Source organism: Eptatretus burgeri, chromosome 7, assembly GCF_056783735.1.
Source record: "Eptatretus burgeri isolate ZD-2024b chromosome 7, Ebu_testis_v1, whole genome shotgun sequence".
Lineage (NCBI taxonomy): Eukaryota > Metazoa > Chordata > Myxini > Myxiniformes > Myxinidae > Eptatretus > Eptatretus burgeri.
In genome coordinates this window covers 86154573-86175067 of record NC_140967.1, presented here as the reverse complement: position 1 = coordinate 86175067, position 20495 = coordinate 86154573, and the positions used below count along the sequence as shown (strand labels likewise).

The following is a 20495-nucleotide window of genomic DNA, read 5'->3' as shown; positions in this document are numbered from 1 at the left end:
ACAGAAACAACCAATGAACATGACCCAGAGGCAGCAAACGCACATCACAATGAAGATAACACAGATGTAACAGGAGGGAGTCATCAAACATGCCCAATAACAGACTCAGAGGAAATGATCATGAGGACAGCATGGATGAAGATGACTTATCTGACACTGCATTACTATGAACTTGATAGTTTTTGTTTCAACAAATATTTTGACCTATTCATTACAGTTGACTACTTAAGTGTATACCATAGAACAGATATACTTTATGTGAACCACTAAACATACCATAAAGCATAAACGGTACATTCCTCTCATTGATTGACCGTTTATTAAGAACATTTGCATCTGGATATATGCTTCGTTATGGTTGTTATTGCCAGGGAAATTGGCATAGATACCTATGGACAATAAAAAATCAGTGTATATATATATATATATATATATATATATATATATATATATATATATATATATATATATATATATATATATATATATATATATAATATATATATATATATATATATATATATATATATATATATAAAATATATATATATATATATATATAAATATATATATATATATATATAAATATATGAATGATATATTTGTGTTACAAATGTCCAGACCTTTAATTTGATATGCTACATGCTTTGCTTTATAACAGTATTTGAAAATGGTAGTTGCAACCGAAACAGCGATAATGGTATTTTAGGGGGCCCACATTAAAAGCCACCAAAATGTACCCAAAATGCAAAACAAAAATTGGCCCCATGATTTTTCTGATTCTCAATGCATCTGTCTGCAATAAAATCCATGGTGCAAAAAATTATCATCCAGTGCCCATGGTATTAGAGTTTCATACATATGCTTCTACACTATCGAGCCAAACGAGTTTTTATCTCCCAGTTACACAGATGATCCTCCATTCACAAGGTGTGAATTGACGTCTGGGGATCATTGGATAGTCTGGTCATGTCCACATAATACACCGACAGGTATTGATTGTGGTTGACTGTTGAATGCGACATGCCATGGCAGCATTATGAGGATGGAGGACGGATGGAGCATCCAGTCTCCTTCTCTTGATGACCAGTCAGGCCTAGAAGTTTGTCCAGCTTGGGATACCCATAACTTGGCAAGTGGGCCAGCAAAGATCAGTCAAATTGATGTACTTCTGTTGCTGTCTTTTATATCATCTGACCTTGATTAAAAACAACAATGAGGATGTTCTTTTACTGATATTGAATATATCTATTCCTAATTTCAAAACATTTGGTTTAAAAAAAAAACAAAAATACTTGACCTTGGGATCGATTCCCAACCATATATCATGCAGTAATAACGCTTGTATGCCTCCATCTTGGATTGACCAACTTTCTGGCACTAAACTGCCAATCTGGTATTGGCAGTATATGTATGTATGTATATATATATATATATATATATATATATATATATATATATATATATATATATATATATATATATATATATATATATATATATATATATATATATATATATATATATATACATACATTCACAAAGGAATGAGGAGAAGAGAAGAAAAAAAAGCACAATGCCAGTATGCCCCTCAAGATGGTATCAGTGAGCGACCTAGCTCATGGATGAAAGCACTTGTTCATGTGTACAGTGGCACTTCCTGTGAAGGTTTGGATCATTTGAGGTGCAGAAAAATTTGCTGCAAAGTCCTGACACTGCTTTTGTTGAGGTTCATGTCTTACCGCCAACTTCTGAAGCGGAAAGCTACCACAGTCGACGTACAGCCGTACATATCTGCAAGTCCAGCAGTGGATTGCTCAGTGTGAGAATTTGATCCCACAGGAATGGGGTTGGGTAACTGCCAATGACAAGCTTCATCCTATCCACACTCACTTGCCTCCAACCCCTAAGAACTTACTGAAGGGTATCCGGTGCAACTGTAAAATGGACTGACACCAAACGTTGCAACTGCAAGAAAATGTGGTTTGCAGTGCAAGCTTGGATGTGGAGACTGTTGCGGTGTCAGCTCGTCCAATGCATCTTCTGTGGTTCGAGGTGACCTTCATGAGGGTGTATAATTATTCTCAAGTTAGTTTGAGATGAGATGATCTGATCGATAGTCACAAAAGGATATCAAGAATGCCTTAGTTCAGCATTTTGTGAAGATTTAATGCTGTAATAATGTTACGAATCTGGCAGCCATGAGCACACAACAGCCTTATAGATCAGTTATATCGGTAAGTATGTGTTTCTAGTTAGGGTCCCGTCCCTTGTCTAATGGGAATGAAGTGTACGTGTGCTGTGGATTATTTTATAGTTAGGACTTTTACATAACTTACAACAATGACAATAACGCCCATCTTCGCTTTCACAACGACAACACTCTGCTCACAGCATTCTTCGCGCGCTCACTGGCGAGCGCGTGCATGGGCGGAGTTTAACATGAGCAAGGCGTCCCTCTTTGGCCAATCAGCAAGGAGCGGGCACCTCATCTGCCCCATCTCCCACTCGGCACCATCGCCATTACGCACGTGGCCGGAGGTGGAGGTAGGCGGAGCTACAAACGCCTCCGATCGGGACTCCGCCCAGAAGGGTGGGAGTTGCCCCACCTACCGTGGGCCTGTCCAATGGGAGACGGCCAGGGAATCGCACGATAGGTCCGACCAATCAAGAGGCGAGTTGCCAGGAGAAGAGAGGAGTGTGGTTGTCGGGACGAGCGGAGAGAAATTTTGGCGTCCCGTGTGTCTCGAAGGGCTTTTGTCTGGGTCTGCGGCGGGCTGGATCCCGCGCTTCGGCTGTGTCTCGTCTGGCGCATTGTAGCGAGCGGTTGACTATTCTCATCAAGGGACATCACCTCGTTTCGCCTCCTGTGTCCGGCTGCCCTGGTCCGTCCTTTGGCGATCGGAGCTCCGCGAAGAGGTGGACGACCAGCCGCGCGCTCGCGGCCAGGTAGCCAGCCGTCCTGACTCCCAGCCGAACTATCCTTCTCGGCTGGAGAGCCGAATAAAGACCTTGAGGTCCATCTTCTTCTGGGTATTTGTCTGTGGCCGTGGGCCCCGTCTGATAAGTAGAATCGTTAAGTGCTTTTTGCTGTACATTGGTTATTCGGATAACTCTGCTCCGTGTCTCCCTGCCTATTGTGTGTATATATATATATATATATATATATATATATATATATATATATATATATATATATATATATATATATATATATATATATATATATATATATATATATATATATCCCTTTTGTTAAACGTTCCAGCTCGTTTCTGTGTTTCTTTCATTGGCTTAGCATGGTGCGTGTTGGGAAATAGCGAAGCAGCAAATTGTGCATTTGGGTCTTGGTAACCATCCGCTCGGGTTACGCACGGTTCGATCACGATAACGCTCATTACGCTCGAGGCCTGCCGAAGGTGTGAATTCCCCGGTAGCTTTGCCGCGTGGATACTTAGGTATATTGAAGTTGGCACTTAACCCTATTCCACGCGGCCGAATTATTGGCGATTCACGGTCCTGTAAGGGACCCGTGCCTTTCGGAGTTTTCCGAGAAGCACGATCTAGATTCCGGGTGTTCGGTGGAGCCGACTCTACTGCTCCACCTAGCGGTCGTGCTCGCCGCCAACACCCGGCCCCACAACAATAACACTGGTAAGTGAAGTTACTGATTGTAGAATAATAATGAGTCGTGCATGGTGAAAATGGCCCAAATAGTGGTTATGGAGGCACCCAATCTTGATGATGTTCCACCATTTGCATGTTTCTACACTTTTGATAAATGATGTACCATTCATTTTTACCTGTGCCACCGATTGTGAAGGAGGTTATGTTTTCACCCCTCTATCTGTTTGTTTGTGTGCATGATATCTCAAAAAGTTGTGGATGGATTCGGACGAAACTTGGTGGACAGGTTGGGTGTGTGGTCACGACAAATTGATTTGATTTTGGTTAAGATTGGATACGAGAATTATTTATTTTTTTCAGTGATTCTTCACCATTGAGAGGGCTAAAAACGATATAGAGCATATTTAAAAAATGTCTTGGGCCCGATATGTTCTACTGGATCAGGCATTGTTGCCCTCGCCAAAGGAGAGGGTATTTTATTTGGGACCGTTTGTCCGTTTGTTTGTCTGTCTGTCTGCCTTGGTTTGTTTGTCCGCACAGAACTTTCGTGTTTTTCTCCGCAACCACTTGTCTGATTGAGACAAAATTTTCACCATTGGAGCAACTACTCATGTGGAATGTTTTAATGATAATTTTGACGTCATAATTCACATGTGGCAGCCATGGAAAACGGAAAAACATTGGACCTCTGTATCTCTTCAACCGCACCAAAAAAAAAAAAAAATTGATACTTGGCACATTGCAAGCACTCCTCATGGGGAATGAGTGATTTTATTTTATTTTTATTTTAATGACGTCATTGGTGCCTTTGTGATGACGTCATAATTGCATATGTAGAATGCTACATCCGATCGGTATGAAAATTTTGAGGGTCATCTCGGGATAAAATGGTCCACAAATATTTTTGATGATGTCATCGGTCACGTGATTCGGCAGCCATATTGTTTTTATAAAAACAACCTTCAAAAATCTTTTTCTATGAAATGGCTGAACAGATCGAGGCAACTTTATACATATGACCACCTATCCATGAGGAACAAATAGTTCATACATATGATGTCATAGGACACATGGTTTGGCAGCCATATTGGATTTTCCCTAAAATGTAAAAATCTTCTTCTCCAGAACAGCAAGACAGATCGAGGGCAAACTTCGCACAAATGTTCCCCAAGGCATGTGTACACAAGTTTGTTTAGGAATAATTGATGTCACATTGTTTGGCAGCCATATTGGATTTAAGAAAAATATTAAATAACGTTTTCTCTGGAACTGCTTCATCAATCGATCATTAATGTAACTGAACAATTTTGATCTCGTAGACATGTGAAATGTACATTTTAAATTTCAACCTGATTGGCCACATCGTCTGGCAACGAGAATAATTTAATTGTTTGAATCTGAGGACTTTTTTTTTGAATAAGGCTCACTTGGCTGTGCCTGGGTTTGAAGCTCGAGGAGTATCGATTGAATTGATACCGCCGATGCAAGGAAAAAAGGGTCACGTGCATTTGTACAAGATGGAACGTGGCCTGTTACCAGGTCCATAACTTGTCAATCGCGCATCGTAGAGAGAGGAGTGGGGTTCTGACTCGGGGTAAGTCCCAGTTTACCCTCTGCACCCATGGTGTCAATATTTATTATTTAGTTTTCAGGTTATGTAAACACCAATTCAATCGATACCGACTATGTATTCAGGAAAAAGGGTCAACTGCACACGTTATACATAGAGTGCGGCGTGTTACTCGATCCGTAACTCGTCAATCCCATGTATCAAAGCAGGGTTGTACCAAAGCCGGATGTCTTGGTACCGGGTCATCACTGCCAGTGGTTCTAAAGTGGCAGTTCTAGTTGCTGTTACATAGATCACGTGATCATCAAACGAAAAAGGCATACATGCCATTTTTGAGTGAATGACTCGTTATTTTCCATGATTTGTTTGGGGTGTTTATGATGAATGCTCAGGTTCTGTCAAAAAAAAAACAATAAAAGAAACACGGTGAAATCTTGAAAGCGTTGATGAGGACTCTAATCTTTCGTTTCATTATATTTGTCTGAATTGAATAGTCATTGGTACATGGAGTAATCATTATTTTCTCATCTCTGTTTCACTCATCTAGTTTCACTTTTTCTCTCTTGGAAATTTGTTCAATGGGGCTCTTCCACAACCCCCCCCCCCCACCAACAAATACTCTATAGCTGCTGTCTTGTCGAGAAGTGCTTTTAATTGTACTTTAGCATGTTTGGTCGAATGGCCACCAGTATCTTGTCTATGGTGAAAAGGTTTTCTGTTCCGAGACACTTCATTGGCACTCCAGCTAAATGCAGAAGGCAGTAATCAAGTGCAAATCTCGACGGCGTCATTTCAACGCCACCAAAAGCACCAGTCGATCTGGCGAATGTCCATTTGACTTAAATTGCAAACTCTTTTGCTGATATTGCATCATTGCCAAGGCATTTGGAATGTACAATTTGGCTGGGGTGATGCTACATGATGGTTGCTTCCTTTTGGAAAGAGGCAATAAACATTTATTTATTTTGAGTAAATGGAACTGCATCTTTTCAACCGATGTCACCATAATTAATTGGCCTTATGTTTTTTGCTGATTGTAGTCAGGGCAGAGCTAGGTTTAACATTACTATGGTGAACACACTGGTGGGGGCAGAGCTAGGTTTAACATTACCATAGTGGGGGCAGAGCTAGGTTTAAAATTACCATAGTGGGGGCAGAGCTAGGCTTAACATTGCCATAGTGGGGGCAGAGCTCGGTTTAACATTACCGTAGTGAGGGCAGAGCTAGGTTTGACATTACCATAGTGAGGGCAGAGCTAGGTTTAACATTACTATGGTGAACACCATAGTGGGGGCAAAGCTAGGTTTAACATTACCATAGTGGGGGCAGAGCGAGGTTTAACATTACCATAGTGGGGGCAGAGCTAGGTTTAAAATTACCATCGTGGGGGAAGAGCAAGGCTTAACATTACCATAGTGGGGGCAGAGCTCGGTTTAACATTACCATAGTGAGGGCAGAGCTAGGTTTGACATTACCATAGTGAGGGCAGAGCTAGGTTTAACATTACTATGGTGGGGGCAGAGCTAGGTTTAACATTACCATAGTGAGGGCAGAGCTAGGTTTAACATTACTATGATGGGGGCAGAGCTAGGTTTAACATTACCATAGTGGGGGCAGAGCTAGGTTTAACATTACTATGATGGGGGCAGAGCTAGGTTTAACATTACCATAGTGGGGGCAGAGCTAGGTTTAACATTACCATAGTGAGGGCAGAGCTAGGTTTAACATTACTATGATGGGGGCAGAGCTAGGTTTAACATTACCATAGTGGGGGCAGAGCTAGGTTTAACATTACCATAGTGGGGGCAGAGCTAGGTTTAACATTACCATAGTGGGGGCAGAGCTAGGTTTAACATTACCATAGTGGGGGCAGAGCTAGGTTTAACATCACCATAGTGGGGGCAGAGCTAGGTTTAACATTACCATAGTGGGGGCAGAGCTAGGTTTAACATTACCATAGTGGGCGCAGAGCTCGGTTTAACATTACCATCCATAGTGAGGGCAGAGCGAGGTTTAAAATTACCATGGTGAGATATTGTGCTATGTATTGTTACGTTTGAGGGGGGGGGGTATGCATTCAAAGGGTAATTAGGATGTTTAATTAGGTATGCCATGCTGTTCGAGTTTACCAGGATCTCGATGTAATAAGTAGCAATTCAGTGGTGATAAGTTGTCTAGTAAATGTTCATTTCTTCAAGGGGGAAATGATAAATGTCACGTAATTAGATAGGGACACGGGATAGGGTAAGTGTGTCTGCGTAAACCCCTTTTGGTATTCTCTGAAGACTGGCCGTGACGTCACAGGACAGTGCAGCGGATGGCTCCGCCCCGTGATCACGATTGGCGGAAGGCGATGGCGGTGGGCCAATAAACGGCTCGATTGGGAGTGACGAGGACGAAGGATAAAAAGGTTCTGTTCGGGGTCGAAAAGGAAGAGGAAGAAGATTACAACCAAAAAGATCGTGTTTTTTTGGTGTGGTTCCCTGTGGCGGCAGAGAGCGTCCTTGTTGTTGTGCTGAGTCGATCGTGTTCTTGATCGTGTCTTGGAGCCTTGCTGAGCCTCGTGCCTCACCTTGGTTGGCTCTGGGGTTCTGCTGACTCGGAGTACGGGGTCGAACGGCGGGCGGACCTGCCTCCCTCTCCTGCTCGCAACTTGGCGCCAGAACTGGTTCCCTGGCGGCTGTGAGCGGACTTGGGCCAAGACCAGGAGGTCGACAGCACCACGGTTTCTCCTGCCCCCCTGACGAGAGCAAGGCCAGCTCGTCCGACGCCGATCCAGGGACAGTTGCGTCCACACCACGGTCCAGCCTGACCACCAGAAATAGCTATGTTTTGTGTGTGTGTGTGTGTGTGTGTGTGTGTGTGTGTGTGTGTGTGTGTGTGTGTGTGTGTGTGTGTGTGTGTGTGTGTGTGTGTGTGTGTGTGTGTGTGTGTGTGTGTGTGTGTGCTTGGCGCCTTCGAGGGATTGAGAACTGTATATTCATTGGAATTGTCTGTTTTTCCCCACGCCCGATCCCACACCATCCCGTTGAATCGCCCCGGATCCCTCTTCTTGCCGAGTCTTGTTATTTCTGGTAATAATAAAAACAAATAAACATCATCAACTCAGTAAAAAGTGACTCGTGCCACCTTCCTCGTCCCGTTTGCGGTAGAGCGATTAGAACCGCCATGTTTGGGTTATAAATAAATAAACTGCCTCCATTGTTTCGGCTCATTCTACGTTGGCGGGACTGTTCAAGTCCCGTGGATGTCACAGTATCGTTTTTAGCCCTGTCTCTCAATGGTGAAGAATCACTTTAAAAATTCTAGTCATCTAATCCGAATCTGGATCTTCACCAAAATCGAATCAGTTCATCCTTGTCACACACCCAACCTGTCTTCCAAATTTCATCCAAATCCATCCACAACTTTTTGAGATATCCTGCACACAAACAAACAGACGTGTGAAAACATAACCTCCTTCCACCTTCGGTGGCAGAGGTAATTATATCGAGGTTGAGGCTCATTGAGGAGCTTGATGGAGTGGTGAGAGGCTGACAAGCCAACGCTGGAGTGTTGGGGAACTGTCAGGCTAGGGATGTGGAATTGGCAAAGAGACAGACGGGCGGCATAACAAGTAGGGACATATGGTTAGGACAATGGAACGGGGGGGGGGGGGGGGAGGGGAGGGGGGCGCAGGGATAGAGATTTAGACAAAGAATCTGAGTAGAAAGGAAAAGCTGACAAATAGGAACAGCTCTTACCTTACATTTTGTTTTCTCCATACAATGGAGAAAGTATCCCTGTTAGAAATGAAGCTCGGTGATGGGAGGTGTTTGTTGTGCATTATCGTGGGTAAGGATTTTGGGAGAGTTCACTGAACATGCATTACTTTATGGCAATTGTTTGTTGCGATAATGAATCGGTCTTTTTGCCACCCACCCCCCTTTGCCACAGGTATCTGATGTGCAGTAGCTTTGAGGACCTGCGCATAAAGGCAGCTTGGGAGGGAAAGGGGATTTTGTCTCGCTCCAAACTTCTTGACAAGCTACAAAGTGAGTTGTCAGTCTTTATGCAACAGCGATGCCATTTCTCCATGAGAAGGTTTTCACCACCTTTTTGCTGTTTACTGAGCATCGGCGCTCTTCGACGGAGTATTTGGCTGCACAAACTCAGCTGGGATGCAAAAATGTCAGCACAGAAACGCTTGCTGGTGCCGTGCAGTTTGCATTCTTGTAAAATTGTGATGATGTCATTGCTGCAGTGTCATTGCCTCGTCGAGCCATATTGGTCGACTGCCAAATGGTGAGTTCACAAAAATGTCCATTACACGCGATTGCCGTGTTTCGGAACGTTCCCCTTATTTTCGCCTCTTGAGTGCAAGTCCCTTTGTAGACATCGTCACATCCTGCAAATGCTGCCGCAGCTGCATCTCCCGGAGCTACTTCTTTGTGCTTAATACTCGATAACCAAAACGGTGTGGAAGTTCCTTTGCAGCTGTTTGTGTACCATGATGTAGGAAACACAACAATGTAAGGCTTTCCCCTTCAGCATAATCTGCTTTTGAATTTCCACGTACAGCTAGCTCACAGTGATGTCTTCAGCTGTTACAACTGATTTTCTTGTTTGGAAAAGGTCCGATGACTTGCCTGTTTTGACTTCTTCTTTTTTTTTAATCCGATCTGCATGGCCATTGATTCGCTGAAAACATTGTTATTTTACTGGCATCATGTCAAGGTCGATTGGAGCAGGTGCACTGAAGTCGAGGGACACCATATTTATAATCAATTTATGTTGACATGTCCTGGACCATTGTATCTCACGTGTCAAGTTTTATCAACGTCGCTCATGTTCAGTTCATGCCGGTTTTGGCATTTTGGGATTTAGAGAACGAGTGTTGGAGATTCTCCCTTTAATTTGCTTTGCCGTGCGTGCAAATTATTCACTCCTCCACTGTTCAGAACTGCTCGGTGGGGGAGGGGGGGGTGCGAGGTGGCAGAATTCCTGCCTGAGTCGGTCATAATCAGTCGGGGAACACTTGAAAATGATCCGCTGCTCGGTGCTTATCTACTTATTGCATACGTATGAGGGGCCAGGGGATTTGGTTTGATGTATACATATTGCGCACATGGTGATTGAGGGGATGGATAGTTGGGTCGGTGCGTTTGGACCTCAGTCATTGTATATCCAAACTTCTTAATTTTTATTTATTTTTCTTCTCGTTATTCCTTAAAGGCCCGGTCACACCTTGACGTTTTAGCCAACGTATGCCGATTTTTGAATTTTTTTTCTAAAACGCTGGCACACGTTGAATACGTTATGGGTAAGTTTTGATAACATTGAGAGCACGCTGAAAAACACTGCCATACGTCGTTGTACGCTGGCTTTAAACGTTGTACTTTTTGGTTGTTCTCAAATTTTTTCATGCTTGAAATTTCACGACGTATGCCGGCGTATGACTCACACGTTCCGCTACGCTGGCCACAAGTTGTATGCATGGTCTGTGATCGTTGACAGACGTCAACACATGCTACTTGTAAGTTAATCATAAGTTGAGACACGCCGAGGTAATGTTTAGCGTACCCGAAACTTATTTCTAACCTATGATTAACGTGTTGTTGGCACGTTACGCGATCGTTGCCACACGTCGACAGACGTTACTTTTAAGTTACTCATAGGCTGAAAGACGTCGGTATAATGGATCGTCCTTGCGTTAGCGTCCACGGCCACGGCCAGGACACTTATTTGCAGCATTCTTCAAACTTTTCTTCGGCATGACGAGGATGTTCACACTTCAATGTCTAGCTTGGCTATGATTCCAATTGTCCATCGGCAGTGTCTATTTAAAATAGTCGAGTTTGAGCGTTTTAACACGTTCAGAAGAAACGCTTCAAATTTCAAAACCCTAGCGTCAAAAAACAAAGGCGAGTGACAGCAATTTAAATCGTTCATTGTAAACAATGAAAATAGCTGAGTGGTACCGTTTAAAAGTCGTTGAGTGTAAAAAAAATCCAATTGTTGAGCGCAAGCGTCTACTTTCAATAGTGGAGATGCAGCCATTTAAATGGTTGAGTGGCAGCCTATGAATTGCAAACCCCACGTCACCGGCAAAGATAAACTGCCGCACGATATGGATAAGTTAGGCTATCGTTGGGCATAGTTTGTGAACGCTGGCTTCACGATAATTATTCGTTGGTATATCGTATCTATAAGTAATCAAAGCACTCTGTGCACATTATTAGTTCATTGTGCATTTGTCCAACCCGTTATGAATAGACCTAAATCGTAAAAACAAGCTATAGCTCATTGTTGAAAAAGCCCCATAAAAAATTAGCCGCGAAGAACTTCGAACAATGGTGAAAAGATGTCTCCTACCCGTGGACACGCGGACGCAATGAGGATCCATCATAACCCACACCCTCCCCCTCACACTCACCTACTACTGCCAACATGAACAAACTACTACTAATACTAATACTGATACTGATACTGTTACTGCTGACATGGACATCGACTCAAAAAGGACTCGAAAACACTGTTGGGTTCCCCTTTTATGAGCAGCATTTTTATATACCAATTCCCAAAACCGCTGGGAACACGTCTTTATATGGCAGTTGTAAGCTAGAAACACGTTCATTTTTTTTTTTTGTCGACCGGAAGACGTCATTGGAATACGTCTACATACGTCGATGTGTGTTGGGACTACGTAAAGAATTGGTTCAAAGCACGTCAAACATAAGTTAGACATAAGTTTCGCGTAAAAAACACATTACCGCGACGTGTTTCGACTTATAAGTAGCCTTTGTGGACGTGTGTAAGCGTCCACATATTGTGTGTAAAACTTATCCCCATCGCATGTGGAACGTATGTCATACGACGAGTACGTCCAAAAATTTTGAACATGTTTAAAATTTCTTGACGTACTCTACTTACTATGACGTATGATAGCGTACTTTAGCGTTCTACTCACATATACCAAACTTACTCATACCGTATTTGACGTGCCCCAACGTTTTAGACACATTTTTCTTAGGTCGGCATATGCTGGCAAGATCGCCAAGGTGTGACCGCGATGTTGTCACTTCCATTTCTACGGCAGTTATGATTCGAATCGTTGTGCGTCAGCCTTTTAATAGGCTACGTCACGACATCGTCGGCGATGCGTGCAACGCGCTATGCCTAAGTTAGACTATCGTTGGGCATCGGTTGTGTAGGCCGACAACAGGTTCAGCATTCGTTGGTATAAGTTATCTATAACACAACGAAACGTTCTGTGTCCATTACCAATGCGTTATACATAAGACCAAGTCGCTATGAATACGTCCGAATCTTTAAAAAAAAACATCAAAAGTTCAACGTAAGCCAGCGTTTTACATAAATTTTAATACGTTGCCATTGCTGGCTAAAACGTCAAGGTGTGACCGGGCCTTAAGTGCTTTGCAGTGAAATATGTTTTTTTCTGGTATTCAGGAAGCAGTCACACCTTTTGCATTATTTAATGTTACCCTTCAAATGCATGCAATCTTGCAACCACCGTTGCAAGATTGCATGCAGTTGTAAGTTGAATCGTGTTTCTTGCCCATCCCTTATCCTCGTCTAACTAACGTACTCTGTTTGCATCTTCTGTATACACTACTACTTTTGTACAACCTTACAGGGGGAGCTGCGTTAGATTTCGGCATGCAGAACAGAACTATGGGTAGTTTCATTTGCTTGGTGGTGCAGCTGTGCTGCTGATGCAGTTCTCCCTATAGGCTAAAGCAGGGATTTGTAATTTGCCTCGGATGCCGTTGAGCTTGATGCTGTTCCCTAAAATAGAATCGTGGGTTCAGCTTTGTTTTAAATGCTTGGATTAATCTATTGATTGTTAGTTATCTTCAATATATTTTGCTAATTAAATGTTTTTTGGTGTATTTGGTTTGATTAAGGCAACTGATATAATTTCCTCTTTTGTTTGTTTAATAATCTTGCATGCCATATGTTGGTTAATTCACAATCTCCATATAGTCCATGGGCCCAGGCCAGAAATTCCACTTGTCGGTACCATCTAAGGAAACCAATTCTAGTTATGATTTTTGAATTGGTGTATATATATATATATATAGATCATATTTTGATGTGATAACCATTGCAGACTGGCAGCTTATTGGCAGTTATCATCTCTGGAATGTACCCACCCTCCGCATAATGAAAGCGAAAAGGCAAACAAATCTGGATATCCTGAGCTGTTATTGAATGATATTACCTTCATGGGATGTCAATAGTCCATTGTGTGATTTTATTTCCCCCAAAACGTCAATATCTCAGAATGGTAAAATGGTAAAAATGCAAAATACATACACTAAGCTGCTCTTCTGGAATGGTTATCACATATTGAAATAATCATATAGTCCCTACCAATAACTTAGTAGCCCTAAAGTTTGGTTTCCCAGATGGTACCGATATATGCCTGGGCCTATGGACTAATATGGAAGTGCTCTAATTCCAACTTCTAAAATAAAAATCTTGTATAATCAAATTAATTGAGAGCTTTTCTTATTTACTTTTTCAGAATATATTTCTTCCATTACCATTCATCTGAGTTGATCTTTAAATTTCCCTCAAACTTTCTTTGTCCTTGTCGAGTATCCGAAAAATATTTGTTTTTGGATAATCACTTATTACGTCGCGAGTCATAGTTATGATGTCAGAAATCATAGTGGATTTCATGTGTTCATGAAATGTGTCTGTATCCAGGTGTGATAATATCTATATTTTGGTTTCAGGTTTGCATGAAAATTATCATACATTTCAAGTTTTGATAAATCAAGATTTATATTCCGAATGTACGTCGATTAATACACATCACAATATTTCCTTTCCTTGTGAAAAGCACAGACGTTTTCTGTGAACACTTCTACGCTTTTAAAGTTTTGTCCATTGATTAATTTTGATCCGTTTCCCATGATGAGGTGAGTCTTAAGTCTTGTGTTTTCTATCGTCTTACCAAATGCACAATTATTCATTCTTTTATAAATGTTTTTCTCAAAATCTGTTGTGCTATTTGTTGTTTTTATATTAAACCTCTGTACTCTGTTTACTTAGCCATTTTGATTAAATTAAATAATTACACATACATTTTTATGCCTCCGTGATGAAGTCTCAGGAGGCATTATGTTGTCGGTTTGTCTGTACGTCCGTGATAGGTTTTCGTTACCATGACAATTTAAGAACGGCTGAAGGGATCGAAGTCAAACTTCATGCAAATATGTATAATGATGTAAAGATGAGCTGCTAAGATGATGGGTTCAAGCGGTCAAAGGTCAGAGGTCCAGTTAGGTAAATTTTTGTAACTGCGCTAACTTGTGAACCAGTGATGTGATTTTGACCAAACTTGATTTTTTTTTTAATATATGTATTTATATACAGTCATGCGCCACTTAACGACGGGGTTACGTTCTGAGAAATGCGTTGTTAACTGACATCGTCGTTGTGCGAACATCATATATATATATATATATATATATATATATATATATATATATATATATATATATATATATATATATATATATATATATTTTTTTTTCGTTTTCGAACATCGTACTTACACAAACCTAGACACTTCGGCTATATGGTATAGCCTATTGCTCATCGGCTACAAACCTGTACAGCATGTTACTGTACTGAATACTGTCGGCAATTGCAACACACACATCTAAGAGAGATGGACGACGCGTTAGTTTTACCTTTGTGCTGTTCATGACGGCCATCGGTGTTGTTAGCGGCAGCTTACAATCTCCTCTCGCATCGATTATCGAAAGGTGAATAAATAGCGTTTGGATTTTATAAATACGTAATCATTGCATTGATCTTATAATTTATAAATGAAGAAACGAGTACCTGTCAATTGTGATATATATTGTTGCAAATTCGCGCCCGCCGGCGTGCGATCGGCCGTGTAACTCCAATCGCAACCGCGTCGCCCACCGGACGGACAATTCAGTCGTGACCCTCCTGGAACTACCGCCAGGAACCAGTCACGGGTGGGGGTTTAACCTCACCACAGCCCAGTCCGCATTCTACCCGCGCGAAGTAGGGTGAATCGCCGAATGTCGATATACCTAAGTACCCACATGGGTAACCTACCGAGGGGCTGCACCGCGCCGCAGGTCAGCCTGGGACACGCATCGCTTAAGCGGTCCGTTCCGTACTACAGTGATAACCGAGCGGTGTTATCGCCGACCTCGACGGATCCGATTCTCTTTACCGGGCGTTCAAAACCCACTACTCATTCCACGATGCAAGAAGGCACTTTCAAAGGGGAAAGGATGCAACAAACGGGATACGTTTCACACAAGGGCATTTATTATAAAGCACAACGCAAGCAAGGGCAGTCATGCAATATACAAGCAAGGAAAAAGCATTACCACCGACTATAATTATTATGTACAAGCACTTAAACAGGTTTACTTAGAGGACACGGCGCCACAGCATGCGTACAAAAATAACAGGAAAAGACCTCCATTCAGCGGTCGTCGAGTCCCTCTCCCACGACCGTCAGCGTGGTCGCGCCTGGTTCCGGCCTCCCACCCGGCCGGCGAACCCTCTCCGGCACCCCTCGTCCGGACGCGCAGGTCCACCAGACAGCCGGCACTGCTGCGCCTCCCGTCCGCATCTCCACCAACAGGCCGCTCGCCGGACCACGAGCGCAGGAACGAGCGAGGGGAAGAAGAATTGGACCACCGGGGAGACAGGGGCGAGCATGAACCGAGAAGAGAAGAGAGGAGCCTCGCGCGCGTCTGCCCTTTATAGCGCGGGGCTCCGCCCTTCGCCCCACCCCGCTTCTGACTCCACCTCCCTTCGAGAAGGTTCCCAAAAATGGGCGTGCTTCAGTCCCGTTCACGTCACGCCGTTCATCCACCAATCGGGAGCGAGCTGCCCCACCCCTTTCCTTCACACCAAGGCGGGGGATTCAGGCGGAAGAATCAAGCGAGGGAAAATTAGGCGGGAAAAACCCCACAGGCTCCGTGAGAGCTTTTGTTCTGTCAATCCTGCCCGCGTTATCGGACGGTTCCCGACGCAGAAACCGTCGTAGCGTGGACCGTGGAGGATGGCGTCCTCAAACGGGCATAGTGGTGAAGATGGTGGTGGTTGTTGTGGGGGTGATTTGAGCCCAATTGGTTCCCAAAGGTGATTGTGGGGGTGTGTGTGTGTGTGTGTGTGTATGTATATATATATATATATATATATATATATATATATATATATATATATATACATACATATATATATATATATATATATATACATACATATATATATATATATATATATATATATATATACATACATATATATATATATATATATATATATATATATATATATATATATATATACATACATATATATATATATACATACATATATATATACATACATATATATATATATATATATATATATATATATATATATATATATATATATATATATATATATATATATATAGATACAAACATCAAATGTGTGTATATATATATATATACACACACACACATACATACATATACACATATGTGCAAAGATTAACTGATTACCTTTTTTTAGCATTAAGAGGTCAAAGGTCGTGTCAGGTAAAGATGTTATGGAGGTAGAAATTTGAACTACTTACACCAAGTACATGTATCATGATAGATATGTACAGTTATATATTTAGATCAAATGGTGTTGAGGTTTCAGGTCAAAGTTAGAGTAAGCAAAGACTTAATGTGGGTGGAGGCATATTGAACAACATCAAATTTTCTATTTGTTTTGTTTGTTTATTTATTTTCGGGAAAAAATATTGTGTCCAGCGAAACTCCACGATTTCACCAAAGTGAACAAAGGCATTTACAATCTTCAAAGACCATTCATGATTTTAAAATCTTTGTTTTGAAAACTTTTAGAATTTGATCCTCTTTTTACGACTCTTGGCAGATAATGGTCTTTCCCCACTCTCACTGCCACTATCATCATTGCCACCATCACGAGTAACCAAAACGGATGGAACAATGATTTTAATTGGCCATTACTCCAAGTGCTATGACGTGAATGTGAAAACAGACTTTATTAGACCTCATCAACATGGAATTTTTTTTTGCCGGGCCCTGGTTTGGTTTGGTAGTTTTGAAAAAATAGAAATCCAGGCACACTTTCACAAACAGGCAGTGGCGGATCCAACGAAGCACATTTGGGTTCAGTGTTTCTGTCTGCTTAGTTCATCAATTTGAGGAATTCACTGAAACGCTTCTGTGTCCAAAATTCTCATCTTCACATTTTGTGGATGGAACAGGAACAGAACAGAAACAAAAGGAACAAACTCTCCTTCCATAGAGTCTGCTTTTGTATTCATCATGTGCACTCTGTGTGTGTTCCCCAAGACCTCATTCTTCCTGATATCCCTTGGTTCTCCAAGTCTCTTTATATATTGTCCCTCAATCCTGCTGTTGGTGTCCCCCCCCTCCCCTTCCTTTTGTTCTGTTATATTCCATTCTACATTCTTACTCTTGGGTCATTCCATGTCAAATCATCAAAGAATCTGCCGTCATCTCTCAGATTTTTGTAAAACTTTGGGAACCAATTGGGACCCATGAAAAACGGCAAGAACTCAAATATTTTTGCTAACAGCCTCTTAATTAGTGAGATACAGACTAACGAACTTTGGACTAATTAGCACGATGTCGCGAATTCAAATGGCCATATCTCTAAAACTATAACACCTGGAGAGCTGGTTTTGGTGTCATTTTAAAGGTATTTTCATGCCCTATGAATTTGTCTGGGCAACATTTTCCTATCTCCAACCACAAAAAGTTATCACAAAATATAAACTTCAATCGTGAATCCCCAAAAAATGTATCCTTCAAATTTCCTCAAATTCATCCCAGAGGTACCTTATGATGTCAAGAAGCTTCCACATAAATTTTGTGATGGGCACTCCAATAGTTTCTGAGATATGAGCAATAATGTACATGTACATATGGCATATAGGTTCGAAAATCAGCATTTGTAATGTATTATACAATCATTCTAACCTAGCTATGACAGGGAACACAGGGAACGACCATCAATTGCTTTGAAGTATCATATACTTTCATTTTCAACTGGGCCTGAGGGGAAGAAACAAGTGCTGCTGTTGCTGCATTGAAGAGGAAATTGAAAGCCTAAGTCAGGTTAGTGAACACTGTGTACTTGAACTCACTTCTTGATTGTATAATACATTACAAATGCTGATTTTCGAACCTATATGCCATATGTACATGTACATTATTGCTCATATCTCAGAAACTATTGGAGTGCCCATCACAAAATTTATGTGGAAGCTTCTTGACATCATAAGGTACCTCTGGGATGAATTTGAGGAAATTTGAAGGATACATTTTTTGGGGATTCACGATTGAAGTTTATATTTTGTGATAACTTTTTGTGGTTGGAGATAGGAAAATGTTGCCCAGACAAATTCATAGGGCATGAAAATACCTTTAAAATGACACCAAAACCAGCTCTCTAGGTGTTATACTTTTAGAGATATGGCCATTTGAATTTGCGACGTCGTGCTAATTAGTCCAAAGTTCGTTAGTCTGTATCTCACTAATTCAGAGGCTGTTAGCAAAAATATTTGAGTTCTTGCCGTTTTTCATGGGTCCCAATTGGTTCCCAAAGTTTTACAAAAATCTGAGAGATGACGGCAGATTCTTTGATGATTTGACATGGAATGACCCTCTTCCATGAATCTTGGCTTTGTGTAAGCAAGAGCAATTTTCAATAGCACGCATTTCAAACGATAAACCTGAGGCATTTGACAAACAAGTTTGGTTTTTAGGAGAGCAACTCGTTGAAAAAGTAATTTTAAAATTTAGTCAACCTTGGGTTGCCTGCAAAACCTGGCCTTGCTCAATTGGAATGTGCCAAATCCGCCGAGTTGCTGTTCTGAAACCCGGTTCGCTTCTTCCCGCATCAAGGAATAATTGTCTGTCAACTCCAGAAACTTGCAGCACAAAGTCTACGACCAATTGTAGCACCGCATGGTGGAGTCGGCGGCCATCAGAACTGCGGCAGCGATTCCGAATGATAGATGATTTGATTGATTATAATCAATCACAGGTGAGAGGCCTTTTTTCTTTTTTCCCGGATAATTGGAATTTCCGTTATTTAGATTTCCAGATGAGAGGTTCAACTGTTGTTTCATCGAGTTTACAATGACGTTTGTCTTCTATTGGGAAAGATGTCATGAAGAAAGTCATCTTGTTAACCTCCGCCATCTTCGAAGATGGATGGAGGTTACTGTTTTCACCCCTTTCTGTTTGTTTGTTTGTCTGTTTGTTTGTTTGTCTGTTTGTTTGTTTGTCTGTTTGTTTGTTTGTTTGTTTGTGTTTGTTTGTTTGTGTGTTTGTTTGTTTGTGAACAGTATTACGGAAAAACTCCTCTACGAATTTCGCCGAAACTTGGTGGGGGGGGGTTAGGTATGGTCCAAGGATCATGCCATTAAATTTTGGACTTGGACCCCCCTCCCCCCCAAAAAAGAAATTGTTAGAGAAAAAAAATTTTTTTTTTTTGCATCTCTACATGTTTTAAGTGATTTCCAACCCCCCCCCCCCCAATTTTTTTTTACCCCCCCCCCTCCAAAAAAAGAGAAAGCTTTTTTTCATTTCTACATGTTTTAAGTGATTTCCAACCCCCTCCCAAAAATTTGTTACCCCCCCAAAAAAAATTGGAGAAAAATTTTTTTTTTTGCATTTCTACATATTTTAAGTGATTTCCAACCCCTCCCCCCCCCAAAAAAAAAATTGTGAGAAAAAATTTTTGGGGGCATTTTTACATGTTTTAAGTGATTTCCAACCCCCCAAAAATTGTTACCCCCAAAAAAAGAGAAAACCTTTTTTTGCATTTCTACATTTTTTAAGTGATTTACAACCCCACTCCCAAAAATTTGTTACCCCCCCCCAAAAAAAATTGGAGAAAATTTTTTTTTTGCATTTCTACATGTTTTAAGTGATTTCCAACCCCCCCAAAAAAAATTGTTAGAGAAAAAAAAATTTTGCAACTTTTTTTTCAGCAAAATTTCGATTTTTTTTTTTTTTTGCATTTTTACGTTTAAAGTGATTTCCAACCCCCCCCCCCCCCAAAAAAAAATGTTGGAGAAAACTATAACTCTGTCAGCACTGTTGACATCATATTTAATGAATAAGATATAAGGTTCACTTGAGTGATCCAGCAGTATTGGCGGCGGAGGTTTTGCACTCTCCTGAGTGCTCCCCCTCTAGTTGGATACTGTGTACACTAAATTAGCAATGCCTGG

General features: G+C 41.4%; 1 protein-coding gene across 2 annotated transcripts in view; it reads left to right on the top strand.

Annotated features, from left to right (window-relative positions):
* WDR26 (WD repeat domain 26) overlaps positions 1-20495 on the top strand; it is a 92615-nt gene that overhangs the window by 42735 nt on the left and 29385 nt on the right. For both annotated transcript variants that reach the window (XM_085889386.1, XM_085889385.1), the window contains exon 5: positions 9134-9231. In XM_085889386.1, the coding sequence (XP_085745512.1) occupies positions 9134-9231 (98 nt within the window). The remainder of the gene's footprint in view (positions 1-9133; positions 9232-20495) is intronic.